Source organism: Petromyzon marinus, chromosome 31, assembly GCF_048934315.1.
Source record: "Petromyzon marinus isolate PM22_M1 ecotype Great Lakes invasive population chromosome 31, UKy_Petmar_22M1.pri1.0, whole genome shotgun sequence".
Classification (NCBI taxonomy): Eukaryota; Metazoa; Chordata; class Hyperoartia; order Petromyzontiformes; family Petromyzontidae; genus Petromyzon; species Petromyzon marinus.
The window spans coordinates 9,153,487-9,168,883 of NC_133697.1; the positions used below are offsets into that span (position 1 = coordinate 9,153,487).

At 48.9% G+C, this 15,397-nt stretch overlaps 1 protein-coding gene and 2 non-coding genes across 3 annotated transcripts; 2 read left to right on the forward strand and 1 right to left on the reverse strand.

Moving 5' to 3' along the window:
* The first annotated feature begins 6,147 nt into the window (after positions 1–6,147).
* LOC116947777 (pseudouridylate synthase RPUSD2-like) lies at positions 6,148–11,037 on the forward strand. Its single transcript, XM_032963920.2, has 2 exons — positions 6,148–7,557; positions 10,042–11,037. The coding sequence occupies exons 1-2, from the start codon at positions 6,175–6,177 to the stop codon at positions 10,711–10,713; spliced, it is 2,055 nt and encodes a 684-aa protein (XP_032819811.2). The 5' UTR covers positions 6,148–6,174; the 3' UTR covers positions 10,714–11,037.
* Positions 11,038–11,740: 703 nt separating this feature from the next.
* On the reverse strand, positions 11,741–11,822 carry TRNAS-GCU (transfer RNA serine (anticodon GCU)). The gene has a single exon. It is a non-coding gene; the product is annotated as a tRNA-Ser (tRNA).
* A 3,382-nt stretch (positions 11,823–15,204) lies between these two features.
* TRNAS-GCU (transfer RNA serine (anticodon GCU)) lies at positions 15,205–15,286 on the forward strand. Its single transcript has one exon. It is a non-coding gene; the product is annotated as a tRNA-Ser (tRNA).
* The last annotated feature ends 111 nt before the right edge of the window (positions 15,287–15,397 follow it).

A 15,397-nucleotide genomic window follows, 5' to 3' on the forward strand; every position in this document is an offset into this window, starting at 1 on the left:
CCGAGGAGGCGACGACGACGACGGTGATGATGATGACCGCCACGGTGACGATGGCGATGACAAGAACGCCAGGAGGAGCAACAGGAAGGACGGCGATCTCGGGAAGAGCCAAGGCGACGCTCGACGGGAGTCGCGCTCCGCCACGGCCCGTCGAGCGGTGCGCACGCGCCGATTTCACGATGATGATGATGATGATGGTGCTGATGATGATGAAGATGTTGAGTGGAGTGGAGATGAGACACCGCCGAGAACACTCTCCCGCACACGTGCGCGAAGAGCTGTGACTTCCGAACGACTGAGAAGATCGCGTCGCAATGATGAAGATGATGATGACGATGACTACGATGGTGGTGGCCGTGGCGACGAGGGTGACAGTGAGAAGAAAAGCTCGTCGCGAGCCGGTCTGGCCCGAGACGCCCTCGCACTGGCCCTGGCTTTCGCCGTGGAGAGCAAAATTCGTGCCAAGGCGACTCGCAAGGACGAGAGGAGACGACGAGAAGAAGAGGGGGAAGAAAGAGGAGAAATGGAAGGAAGAGGAGATAGAGAAGGGGTCCAAATGAGACACAAGAGGGACACTCAAATCCCGCGAGGACATCGCCCTCCTCGCAAGCTCTCCTATGATGACGACGACAATGAAGACATCGTTGATAGTGACGGAGGAGGAGGCGGTGGTGGTAGAGAGGAAGAGGTGACCCCCTCGAGCAAGAGCCGAGTCAATTCGTCTTCATCTCGGAGTGGCTTCGCGCGAGACGCGCTCTCGCTCGCTCTCAGCTACGCGCTCACCTCCACAGACCTTGGTTCGAGCCCGGGTAAGGCGAGGAACTCGGCGACTGCGAGGGGAGACCGGAATAGCGGGGGCAGGGCCTTCACCCCGGAGAAGGGGACACCGCTGCCCGTGCCCCCTCGCGGAGTCGCGTCCGTGAAGAGGAGACTGTTCCAGGACGACGCTGATGGTGATGGCGACGATGGTCCTGATGGTGTCCGTGTTGCTGCTGGTGGTTGTGGTGATGTTGTAGATTGTGGTAGAGGTGGCGATGGTGGCATTCGAGGTGGGGGTGGTGGTCGGGAATTTGGAAAAGGCAGTGGCGATGCTGGTGTAATTAGAGGTGGTCGTGATGGTGCAGGTGGAAGAGGTAGTGGCGTAATTCGAGGTTGTATAATTGGAGGCACAGATGGTGGTGTTGGTGGATCTGGCAATGGTGGTGTGACTAGATGTGGCTCTAATGATCGAGGTGTCTCGTCATCATCATCATCACGTCTCCAGCCACCACCTCCGCCTTCACCACCACCACCACCACCACCTCCACCTTGCCAACCACCACCACCACACCCTCGACCACCGGTCCTCGCCCACGCAGGCCCACGTCCTGGACGCAACGGGTCTCGCTCCCTTCAGTTGGACACCACCACGACGACCAGAGGTGGCGGCTCCTCTGGGAGGAACGAGAGGCCCCGCTCGGCCGGGTGTCCACCAGTCCGGGGTCCCGTCTCCTCCTTTCAGACCAGGACCCTCCCTGTTGGGCTTCTGCTGGAGGCAAAGAGAGGGCGCAAAGACCTGGCACGGATCGGGACTGCGGTGCAGGCCTCGTCTCGACTCCGCGGCCGCTGTAAATAACAACAAAAAAACGTGAATTCCTGTTCTGGGTGTTGCTTGTCGTGAAACCCCAGTCGCATCAGTGAATCAGTCGACATCACCTATCTTTAAAATCAGGTGAGAGCGACAGGTGGTCGGGTGGCTAGAGACACAAAGGGGGTCGTGCATGGGCGGAGTTTGCGGCGGGGCGGGGGGGGGCAAGGGGGAGCAACACCCCGCTCAAACCGGATAGCTTTATTAATTTATTTTCACTCTTTTACAATTAAGATGAAACAAAATAATAATTAATTATACGCACCCGCGATTCCTAATGTGATGGTCAAAGCGAACCCCTGCCCCCCCCCCACCCCGCATATAGAAGTCAAATTCCAACTTATGTGACCAACCAAAAGCTACGCCGCCGATGAATGGGGTGGTCCTCAGAGATGGGAAGAGATGCCCCGCTGACTGCTCGGACGTTGCTCAGCGTCGCCGTGCTTGCGAATGTTTGAGGGTTTTTTTTTTTTAAGGCGGCACCGAAGAAGGAGGAACAAAAAAATTGGTGTTTCTCATCGTCTGCCCTCGTCATCTTCCAAATTCACGACCACCTGCGGATCGTCACACGTGCATCAGCTCCAGCGGCCGGTCGCATAAACAAGTTAAGTGGATATTCTTGGGTCTTTCGGTGAAGTCACGTAGATAGAAAATTTAAAAAAATTGAAATTTAAAGGCAAAAAACCCACGATCGCAACACAAGTGGTCTTAAATTCGATTTAAAGCTTTCGTGACTGCAAGGATTCATCTTCTTTGGTTCTGTCGGTAAAGTCACGTAGAATGAGAATAAAATAATATTTGTTTTATTTTATTATTTTATTCTCATTCTACGTGACTTTTCCGAAAGAACCAAAGAAGACAAGCGGTCTTGTTATTTTCTATTTACGTGACTTTACCGAAAGAACCAAGACTATGAATTCCTGCAGTCACGAAAGTTTTAAGTCAAAATTGAACTTAAGTGGATTTTTTTTTGGGGGGGGGGGTTCCTTTAGTTTGGCATTCATAGCAGTAGATGTTAGGTGGGGGGGGACACTTAACAAAGGTGCTTTGCTGCAACTGCCCACAGGTGCGGTGCTTTAAGGTCCGCAGCTTTCACGCGCCTCGCGAATCCAAACGCGAAACGCGTGCCGGTCCTTACGCTACCTCTAACTCCAGTAGAATTCTTTAAGTCTGCCCGTAAATACAGCAGATTTGGGACATTTGTACGTGACACATTTATTCGCCGTTAACGATTCCAGCAGTCTCACGTTGACAGCTCCCACAGGCTGCAACGCTACCGTCCCACTGATGCACACGTTGCAGCAATACTCTTGCACGGACCTTCAAGAGACACTCAAACGGCCCGCCATCACCTCTTTCGCCTGGCTTTTTGAGCGTCGCCGAGCTAGGTGCTGCGCCTCGCAGAGTCGCGGTCAGTTATTTATGTCCGTGAAATATCGTGCGTGTTGTGAAGTCAATGTTGAAACGGTGTATATCGTGATTTAAAGCTTTCGTGACTGCAGTAATTCATATTCTTAGCTCTTTCGGTAAAGTCATCTGGCTACCATGAGAGATTCGTTCATGAGGCTATCCACATATACAAGCACAGAGACAACTTCAACCGAGAAGATGGATTCTGGCTTAGCAATTATTGGAAGGATTTGATAAACCATTTCAGGTCTTAATTGATTGTTCACGCTTACGGTGGCTTTCAGACAGCATACATTATTTTTTCGTCTCCCCCCTCCTCTTTTCAGAACATAGATGGACTCGTCCTTCTAAATAATCTCTGCCCGTGGCGCTAACGTTTTATAAATAAATAAATACGCCGTTTAAAAATAAATACATTTATGCAAACCGGCACACCTGATGACGACCGTTTGTGTTATTGTCGAAACGTCGTGAGAATTTTTGTTTTATATATATTTTATTATTTTATTGTTTCCCTTCAACGTGACTTTACCGAAAGAGCTAAGAATATAATAGGTGTTTTATCGTGTTAAAAGATGATTGATCGAATACCATGTCCATGCTCATAAAAAGAAAATACTTACCGGGGTTTTAAACGTACGACAGATGCAATATTGTGGGCATGTGGGAGAAGCACAATTTTAGAACACTGTCTAAATGTAGAATTGTACTTGACTCAGAGCTCGGACACGTGTACACGTGTTTGTCTTGTTTTGTGTACACACGTGTACACGTGTTTGTCTTGTTTTGTGTACACACGTGTACACGTGTTTGTCTTGTTTTGTGTACACACGTGTACACGTGAAGCGGTGTTTGAAACTTCATGGTTTTCCGGTCTGCGCAATGTTTCTGTTCTTGTTACGCTGAGCTTTTCTCGCCTTTTACACTTTAGATTATTGTTCGCATGAGTCCAGCTAGTGGACTCCATAATATGGAAATTGGGGGGGCTCCGCTACATAGTTTCCAGAAGCAGACCGCAGCAAGTAACAAGTACAGTTCTTCAGGAACTGTTTTTGGTTTCAGCATAATGGACAACGGCTTAGTAGTAATTTTTGTACACGTTTCTGTGTATTGTTTAAAAATATTGAAAGTTTGTTGACTTAGCCCATCAGATTTTTTCGATTTAAAGCTTTCGTGACTGCAGGGATTCATCTTCTTGGTTCTTTCGGTAAAGTCACCACGTAGAATGGAAATAAAATAATACAAATAAAACATAACAAAATAAAATTTCCATCAGCTTTTGTTTCAGGGTCGATAAAATATCCACCACGCTTTTATCTGGAGATCAGCAGTGGGTTTCTTCTGATCGAAGGAGACAATCCATGGGCTTGTCTTCAAACCAGGAGAGGCTGCTGACAGGAGATTAGCACCACTGCATGCGTGACTGTGGAAACAGCACTGACTTGACATGTAGACCCATATCTACCCAGGCGTGATGAAGCATGTTCATATAGCCCCCACGACCCGTAAGGCGAAGGGAGTCCTTCCTCTTGCAGTGGATTGACAGCTGTAGGTGTTAGCGCGAGAAAGGCAGTACCATCCATATTTGGCACAAGAGCTTTATAGTAGAGTGGTGATGATGATGATGATTTAAAAACAAACCGCTGTTTTAAAGTGGAAAACCTCACCGAGGCCCAAGCCTGTTTTTCAGGTGAGTGCCGCTGTTCCATTGGGTTGTTTGGCCATGAATTCCACGAATGGGAGTTTTGGCTTCGTGTGAGAGGAAACTGGGGAAGCCGCAGAAAATCCATCCGGTGCGAGAAGGAACAACGTTAAAATAAACCGCACAAAACGAAACTCTTTTGTTCTATTCTATCTAGAATCGCACAAAACAAGTTTAGCGAGCCACTTGATGTACTGCCATCTGTTGGGAATATCGCAGCCGTGCAGGTGTAGTAATCTTTGCGTGGCCCACCATCCCCACCTACTGGACTTTAAACTAAATTTATTTTGTATTTTTGAATTCAGTCTCAGCCCAACACGCAACAATAGTTTCTTGCCAATCTATTGCTGGATGAGGGGGCTCCCCCCCCCCACGCCTGTGATCATAATTCACCACGCTGGTCAATGCGGGTCGGTGGAGGCGGAGAGCATAGACACGTGGAAGCCTATAAGTACCGTACAACAATGCATGCAGTACTGTCCACTGCAGCTGCCCGCACAACGCAGCCCGCAAATTAATCCCGATGACACCGTTTGTAATTCACCTTTATTGTATTCCGAACGCAATATACAGGGTGGTCCAGATGTCTTGCGACCCCGAATTAATTAACCCCGAACATATTTTCCTTTGCATGTTAAATTTCTGTTTTAAATAAACATTACTTGAAAAGGTAACTTTAAAAAAAAATGAATAACAGGTCCCTGCAGGGTGGGCTGGTAGAAGTTCGCAAATGAGATAATGTGACTTCCAAATGTTGGGTGCAATAAGACATATCAAGTCTCTGCGCTGTCTATTGCTGATTTTACACTCAACAGCACGAGATTTCACTTCGTTAAAGTATTGAAATGGGACGGACGGACACATTAATCTATTGCAGGCTGATACACTCAGTTTACAACTTCGTTCCTACCAGTAAAAATGGGGATCACAAGACATCTGGACCTATCCTGTACAATTCAGTACATTATCATGCAATAGACAATGTGTTTAGCTGGTATTGTTATCGTGTGAGTACTGTTCTTGTCATACGATTGCCGTAGCACATTAAACAGTGACATGTCACGCAACAATTGCCTTGCATTGATTTCATTTCGATATTAACGGTTGAAGCGACGGCATGCGCTGCATCTCGGTGCTGTCAATAAAGTTCACTTTGAACACGCGAGGGAGAGAGAGAGGGGGGGGCAAAGGTCGCGCCGAACGCGGAAGTGCGACCCACGTGCAGCGGCTCGTCCACGTGGCTTCTGCGTTGTGACCGCGTTGGGGGGGCGGGGTCCGTGGGTCACTTGAACTCACCCAACAGGGGGGGTAAGGGTAAGGGGGGGTAAGGGTAAGGGGGGGGGTGAGGGTAAGGGGGGGGGTGAGGGTAAGGGGGGGGGTGAGGGTAAGGGGGGGGTAAGGGGGGGTAAAGGGGGGGGTGACTCGAGGCCTCTAAATGCGCCTTCGCCTCGCGTCTTTTGCGGCCGTGTGGAGCCGCAGCGGCTGCGATCCGCGTGCCCGCGTCCCTACGCCGCCGCGGAATGGCAGCGGAAGCCTTCAAGGGGAGGCTCGGGGCGCCTCGGACGACGCAGTCTCCAGGGTATCTTCGGCGTCCACCAACGGCCTGGCGACCCCTGCGTCGTCCTTGGTAGCGTCCACCCCATTGGCCTGCGCGGCCGTTTCAAAGTCCACCATTTCGGTCGGTGCGTTGGCCGCGTCGCCCACACCTTCGGCGTCCACCGCTGAGAGGTCGTCGGTTACCGTAACCACCGTGTATCCTGTGGATGACGGTGCATCTACCGACGCCTCGTTGGATATCCTCAGCCGTCCCTGCGTAACGTTGACAGCAGACGCCGCTGTCGCCAGCAGTGCCCCATTGTCCATCGCCTGCGCATCGGCATCCACCGCCTGTAACGTGACTGCACCCTGCAACAGCAGTAGCACCGTCGCCAGCTCCGCACCGTCCACCACCTCTTCTATCACCAAAACACTCGTCCCACAGTTAACCACCAACAGCATCTTCATTGCCTCCACAACAATGACCACCACCATCCCGATGTCCACCACTACCACCACCGTCACCTCCATCACAGCGTCAACCACCGCGGCGACCTCCACCCCAGCATCAGACTCGCTGTCCACCACAACCACCACCGCGACCTCCACCCCAGTACCCATCCCGCTGTCCACCACCACCACCCCGATGTACACCACCACCATCGCAACATTCACCCCACCGTCTACGACCACCACAACCACCGCCCCCTCGTCCACCCGCAGCCTACCCGCCCCATCGCCTCGCTCCTTCACGGCGACGCACTTCTCCGAGACGGAATTCGTCCTCCACGGCTCCCTGCGCAAGGTGCGCCCCTACTACGCGGACGCCACGGCGCGCTGCAAGGCGCGCTGGCTCGGCCTCTCCCTGCGCCAGCTCTACGAGCGCGAGTTCCACTCGGAGACCGTGGCCTCGTACGAGGCCGCGTGCGCCGTGGGCCGCCTCACCCTCAACGGCCGCCGGACCCACCTGGACGCCGTGCTGCGCGACGGCGACACGATCCGCCTGCGGGCCCACAGGCACGAGCCGCCCGTGAGCTCACGGCCCGTGGTGGTGGTGGCCGAGGAGCACGACTTGGTGGCGGTGGACAAACCCGCGTCGCTGCCCGTCCACCCGTGCGGCCGCTATCGCCACGGCTCGCTGCTGTTCGTGCTGGGCAAGGAGCGCGGCGTGTCTGGGCTGCACACGCTGCATCGCCTCGACCGCCTCGCGTCGGGCCTCGTGGTGTTCGCCAAGAGCAGAGAGGCGTCCAGGAGGGTGGATGAGCAGATCAGGCAGAGGCTGGTGCGGTCCCCGTCGCGCGTCGCTCATCGCTCGTCCTCATGAAGATGATTATGATGATGGCCTAATTTCTCACCCGAGTATTTTCCGGGTCGCTGATAGACTTAAGACTGCAGCCCGTAGGGCACGCAACTACGAGTAGCCGTAGCGAGGGGGTATACTGGGTGTGGTGTGCCGGGGTGAGAATATTATTTTGTGTGGCCGACTCAGGCCCGGCTTAAAGTGAAAAATCCTCTGGATGACACGATATGGCTGTGCGAGTCGGTGTCAGGCTTTCTCCCAACTCTCGTTCATCCACCGGGACCCACGAACACCGTGCATCGTACGGCACCACATTTTCCGGAGATCAATTAGAAATTAAGTCTTTTAACGCTTGCACCAGCATGCTGATTGCTAAACACGTCCCACTTAAATGCGGTCTTGACATTTTCATCGGCGTTAAATACGTCAATGGGACACCCAAAGTAAACAAAGATATTTGTTGTAAGTTGAAGTCGGTGCTTTAGATTGTGTTTAGAAATCATTAAGTAGGTGCAGCCTATATATACTTTTTGTATATGAAATAAGTAAAAAAATACTTTAAAAAAACACGCTTTTAATGAAATGTACCCTACTAGTAATGGAATAACTCCACGACTCCAGGAAGTGGCCCCGAAGCTTGCCATAACGTAAGGGGACCGTGGCCAATGACAGCCAACGTGAGTTGAGCGTGGACAATTTGACCCAAGCCGAAACATAACATATACAAATTTATGTTTAAAATATTTTTTTTAATTTTAAATTATAGAATATAGTATTATCATCAGTATGACATAAGTATACCAAGTTTGCAGCTGATACCACATTGGGAAGTGGGTTAAAAATGAGTTACAAGATTTGAGGATACAACAGAGTTAATAAAAAGCGTGTAATAATAAAATAGGTCAATTCTAAAAGACTCTACGTGCCGTGGTGGAAGTTTGAGAAAACGTGGTAGAGATTGGTAATGGAGTTTGGGAAACCCTGGTGTGCATCACAGGACAGTGAGAGATGATGACATCTTGGCTGAGGATGATGATGATGTGAGAGTGCCTGATCGGCAATTGGCAGGCAGGTCGTGAGTTCAAATTTAGGCCGGTGGTCAACACAGTGAATTATCCCACCAGGGTCACAATCTCTACCACTGAGAAGTCCATAATGGTTGTCATGTAGAGAGAGATGTGCACGTTCCATCGGCATGTTGACTTTCTACCATTGGCTCAGAACCACCAACAGAGATAAGCAGTCCCCCATGCTCAATTGGATTAGGGTGATATTCGCATTTTTAATTGGCTTACAAATACTGTATATGCCTGTGCCTCTGAGCAACCAGCAGGGAATGCTGCCGTCCTCGTAAGATCAAGGAAGCAAAGCTAAACTGAATTAGGATTGCGCTTAGATGGGTGACCATGCATGGTTATAAGGCTGCAGTGCAAATGCTATGGTTAACAGATGGCAGTGCAGCAAAACCACTGTACTTGTACGCTTTTGCGTCTCTGCTTTCCATGCTTTCCACTTCCACCAATCCCCCCATGATCCACACGACGTGGTGAAGCCCTCATCCACCAGTGGAGTGACAAAAGGGCTGTGTGGGTGTACGCTATAGCAGCAGTGATCCTTGCCTTAACTGAACCCCAACTGATATACGGCACGCCCGTCTCTTGTGACCTAACTCTGACACACCCACATTTGACACAATTCACAATCTCCCTCATCCTCTATTTAACCCCGATGCTGTTGCTACAGCAGCGTGCAGCCTCTTTTGAAGGTGGATTTCTCACCCCTGCACACCCACCAGCTCTGTCATTGCACAATTCGCGTTGCATTGTACAGTGGGTTAAAATTGAGTGAACCTTAGCACAGGTGAGTAATGATTCCACTGCAGTAGTGATACCGCTACTGTGCTACGTTTTATGATGCAGTATTCACTCGGGGCACAGCACTATAAATGCATTTAATGTACGGTAATGCACCCTGTTTATTGAAAATAAATTATACACTACACTAACTTACGTTTGTAATGCGCCCCTAACCTAACAGGCGTCTCCAAGTGGAGAAACAAGAAGCATGGGAGGGAACAGGAGAAGATAAAGGAAGCGATTAAGGGAGTCCTAAAGCACGGTTGCAGATTAAAGTTGCAGTGGCGCACAAAATACCTGCCACTAATGGTACCTTGCTGATCTCCCCAAGGAGCATAAACCATCATGTGAATTCCGGTTATCCTCGCAGTGGCTTTTGGTGAACCATCGAATAAAGACAGTCACCGCATCGCGCACTTTCAGATGCACTTCTACGTCCATCTGAAATGCTCTTCCAATATTAGGCCACTGGAGCTATGCACGTTGAAATCTAGTTCAACGTACATGAAATATTTAAAGCCGAAATGCCTTCAACTTGTAAAATCCTCCGGTGGGGGCCATTCAGTGACGTATTTACGCGTTGACCCTGCTGCCACGATGCCGCCTGCAGGTGCACAAGGAGTACTTGTGCCGCGTGGTGGGCGAGTTCCCGGCGGGAGAGGTGGTGTGCGAGGAGCCACTGTCCGTGGTGGAGGGCCGGCTGGGCGTGAGCCGCGTGGACCGCCTCGCCGGGAAGCCCAGCCGCTCGCTGTTCCGCCGCCTGCGTTACGACGCTGACACTTGCGCAGGCGGCTCGAGCTTGCTGAGTTGTGTGCCCGTGACGGGACGGTCCCACCAGCTGCGCGTCCACCTGCAGAGCCTGGGCTTCCCCATCCTGCTCGACCCCGTGTACGGGTCGCCGGCATGGGCCAACGGAGCGCCACTCGTCGACGTCCTCCGGCGCATCGCCGACGAGACGTGCGAGCCGTCTGCGCGCTCGCTGGTGGAGCGGCTGGGCGCTGCCGATGAATGGGCGTGGGGGCGAATCCCACCGGGCCCTGGTGGTGTTCGTGGAGGTGGTGGTGTTAGTGACGTCGCGAGTGAGGCTGTGATGGCGGAGGTTGTGTGGCCGGAGAAAGACCCCATCTGCAGTGAGTGCCGGCTGCAGCGGCCAGACCCAAGGCCGCGAGACCTGGGCATGTGCCTGCACGCCCTGCGCTACAGTGGGCCTGGTTGGGGCTTCGAGGTGCCCATGCCGGATTGGGCCGCACCGGATTGGACTGAAGACCTCGCGGCATTTTAAAGTTTGACAGTCGAGAACTGAAAAACTCTCTCATCTGGTTATGAGGGCATTTTTGTCCAATATCCATTCAAGTTTCCCATGTATGATCTCAATTTGGAAATTATTTTGGTGACAAGGTCAAACATACAATAAAACACGTGCACTATAAAAATGTGTTGTACGTTAATGGCTGAAAATATTAAAGAACCTGGTTTCTCATCTCCTTTAGAATTCGCCGGCTAGCGTCGTGACCTACCATCTGCTGTCCCCTCTATTATGCGACTCGCACTGTTGTACAAAAAATATGGTTTTGCATGTTGACGCTAAATAAAAATTGTAACTATGCGTCTTCATTTTCCATCAATGATTATCTTACATCTGTATTCCAGGATATTTCCGCAGATCTTGAAGATCAGGGTTCTATCCATGATAACCCCTAGATATCTTGGAGAAGGGTCACAGTACACTGGGCTACCACAGAAGGATACATCAAGGGTGCCATCTGCTCCATGATTGTCCATGTGGAAAGAGCTTAAGGTGCTTTTGGAAGGATTTGGTCGGAGTCTCCAGCGGCGGAAGTACCCCTCCGGTAGCTAGACCCGGGGTCGGCAAGCAAAATAACAAGAAGAGCCATTTTTCGGTAACAAATAGACCCCCTCAATATTTCAACAGCCGCAACGCATGTGAATACTAGCCGATGTTTAACGAATAACGTCACGAAGCAGTCCTTAAAGAGCCGCAGGTTGCCGACCCCTGGCCTGCTATACCACGGTCGATGATGAGATTGATATTGAAACTCGTGCAATTACAATACTTGCACACTTGGTGGCAGCAGAGAGCATTGCTCCATTGTTGCAGCGTTGGGAATAGTGGTAGGGGAATGAGAGCGACGGGAATGTTCACACTTTTTTTTATTATGAAATGGAATTTCCTGTCCGTTGGGGAAGGAATATGAAAAAATAGAAAAGTCAATTGGGTTACGGCCGGTGGGAAAACGGGAGGGGATGGGGAGAGGGAGTATGGGTATGTTTGAACCCAAAAAAGTTGTCGACGAAGGTGGGATTCGAACCCACGCGTGCAGAGCACAATGGATTAGCAGTCCATCGCCTTAACCACTCGGCCACCTCGTCAGATGAGACACAGCATTGATATCAACCTATACGAATGTTATCAGGATGAGGATTTTTTTTCCCTTCAATTGGATGGATGACATTTTTAATGGTACTGATTTAAAGCTTTCGTGACTGCAGGAATTCATTATTTTTCTATCTACGTGACTTTACCCGAATAACCCAAAGAGTATTTTGAATGGTGTAGGCAATTATTTACTGAGACAATTTAATACTGTACCGTACTTTACGATGTGCTTGGTCGCTTGTAATTAGATTTACGTCGATTGCCTATTTTATCGCTGCAAGTGCTGTGCAGTTTGACTGGGAAATCCCATACAGAGGAAATTAGTCATTGAAACTAGCAGGTCCATTTCGGCTAATTTAATGCAATACAGTCGTAGGAATTAATCAAATAAGCTCACTTATAAGTAGACTAAGTATTTGGTGACACCGCTCGTGGTGCAATGGTGCAAAAATAACAAAAACTCAACACATTTGTTAAAAATACAATGTAGAATTGGTGATGTATCGGGCAATGTTCCCTCTTGATTGAACAAAGACAGAGGGCAGAGCGATACAATGAATAATAGTTGGAGAATACATTATACACCATGGTTGCACTGAAAAATATACAACTTTAAAAAATGTTTCCTGATGAACGGTTTTCAAATTGTCATATGAGTGAGTACCCTATTAAATAATTGACATTAACAGACAAACCGTTCAAAATAATAAAAACAAAATTCACGCACGAACTCCAGTATTTGTATCATTCCTCGTAGCCCACATGCGCATTGCTATTTGTATTTTTGTATTTGCGTGCTATTTCAGAAGGGCCATTGCCCGAAACGTCGGCTTTTTGTTGTTGTTTATTTCAATTGCCACGCGGTGCGTCGAGTTTCGTGACGTGCATCGGCCGTTCTATTGTTGCGTGTCGCGATCGGTGGAGGCACGTGATCACGGCCACGTGCTCACGCTTCAGTAGGTGGAGAGGAATGTTGATTTATCATTTTGCTGCTATACATTTCCACGTGATAAGCCACATTTGTGGTGGCCAGGTAGCTTCTGAAAAAAAGTTAATAGCTCAGTGGGTTTTACCTGGTAAGGTAAAAATATATATAAATATATAGTTTCGTTTTATTGGTATGTTTTTTTTAAAGTGATTTGTTTACCTTTCCTATACGTTTGCACTCCGGTCGTGTCTTGGTATCGTTTGTTGTTGTAACGTTCTGCACATTCGTTGGGAAAGGGCTTTACAGCTCATCGGATTGCTCCGGCATAAGTAAATAAATAAATATGATTCTGGTGACAATATGGGACCTTTCTTGCCAGTGTCAAAATATAACAACAGCTTTTACCCTATTATATATAACGAAAGCTGTCTCTGGTGTGGCCCAATCAGTTTCAAAGACAATGCATATAGTATCAGAGCACTTTTGTTTGCATGTCCACCACAAATACGCGTGTTTAATGCGGACAGGATTCCTTGAAAAAGGATTTCCGTTTGGATGTTTTAACATCTTAACACAACTGTTTTATTGCCAAAAAACCCTATTGTTATACAGTGTTTCATTATATGATTCTGGTGCAGTGGGATCACGCCTGGGCTCGCCCCTTAAAGGAATCTCCTCCCGTCTCAACGGGTGGCGCTCCCACACCCCCCCCCCCCCCCCCCCACAGCGCTCGCTCCCCATTGGTCAATTTGAATTGTAGGGGACCTGCTCCATTGATGTCTGTGCCATATTTTAGATTTCTCTTTGAGAGACGGTTGCCTTTGCTGTAATTTCTCTTCGCTTCGTTGATTGCAGTTTATTGTTTTAACTCGTTCTGTTTTTCCTCTGTCGTTTTTGTGACCCGCCCCCCCCAACCCCCCCCCCCCCAGACCACTTTTGCAAATGAGACTTAAATTGGTCTTCATATTCTTGGATCTTTCGGTAAAGTCACGAAGATAGAAAATAAAAATACAACTATAAAATAAATTATTCCTGCAGTCACGAAAGTTTAAAGCCAAATGTATACTGGTCTCTTTGAGTTCTCACCGGGTCAAACGTACATTTCATTTGATTTGACAGCCGGTAATAAAGTACAATATATATAGCTTGCACGCATGAGCGAGTTGGATAGTGGCATCTCCATTCTGTGAGGGGTGGCGATGGATTGACGATGTCTTCATCCAGCAGTGGATAGGTCATGGCTGGTGATGATGATGATATTATGCATACTATGACAGCATGCCATAAACTTGCTATCAAACATTGCTCTTCCACCCTAACAGAGGTAGACGTGAGGTGCGGTGTTTCCAACGTTGTGATTTGGTTTCTGGATTGAGAAACTCTTTGGGCTTCGCTCGCAACAAAATGAAGTAAAAGCGACTCGGGAAAATCTGGCAACTTTCTAGGGCTAATACATTATGCACATTTTTTTTGCGATTCCAGCTACGCATTTAGGAGCCTGTATAAATGCACCACGTCTAATACATGGTCAATTGTCCCGTGACATTATTTTATCAGTTCACGATGCTTAATGCACTACCAGTACTCGGTAACTTAGCAAGTTGTTGTTGCTAGACTTTCAATGTCAATCTAAGAGACATTGTTGCATATCAGTTTATGTATGTCAGTTGTTGCATGTCAGTTGTTGCATGTCAGTTGATGCATGGTAGTTGATGCATGTCAGTTGATGCTTGTCAGTTGTTGCATGTCAGTTGATGCATGTCAGTTGATGCATGTCAGTTTTGCATGTCAGTTGATGCATGTCAGTTGTTGCATGTCAGTTGATGCATGTCAGTTGATGCATGTCAGTTGATGCGTGTCAGTTGATACGTGTCAATTGATGCATGTCAGTTGATGCGTGTCAGTTGTTGCATGGTAGTTGATGTGTGTCAATTGATGCATGTCAATTGATGCATGTCAGTTGATGCGTGTCAATTGATGCGTGTCAGTTGATACGTGTCAATTGATGCATGTCAGTTGATGCGTGTCAATTGATGCGTGTCAGTTGATGCGTGTCAGTTGATGCGTGTCAGTTGATGCGTGTCAGTTGATACGTGTCAATTGATGCATGTCAGTTGATGCGTGTCAATTAATGCATGTCAGTTGATGCGTGTCAGTTGATGCGTGTCAGTTGATGCGTGTCAGTTGATGCGTGTCAATTGATGCGTGTCAGTTGATGCGTGTCAGTTGATGCGTGTCAGTTGATGCGTGTCAGTTGATGCGTGTCAGTTGATGCGTGTCAGTTGATGCGTGTCAGTTGATGCGTGTCAATTGATGCGTGTCAGTTGATGCGTGTCAGTTGATGCGTGTCAGTTGATGCGTGTCAGTTGATGCGTGTCAGTTGATGCGTGTCAGTTGATGCATGTCAGTTGATGCATGTCAGTTGATGAATATAAACTGTTGCCCGTGACGAGGTGGCCGAGTGGTTAAGGCGATGGACTGCTAATCCATTGTGCTCTGCACGCGTGGGTTCGAATCCCACCTTCGTCGAATGCTTGACTTTTTTTCACACTCTTCTTGCCAGCTCGTTTTGTAATCCTCTTTACCTTCACAAAACTGGCTTTGTTTAGCGTTGGTTACGTAAGGTATTATACAATACGG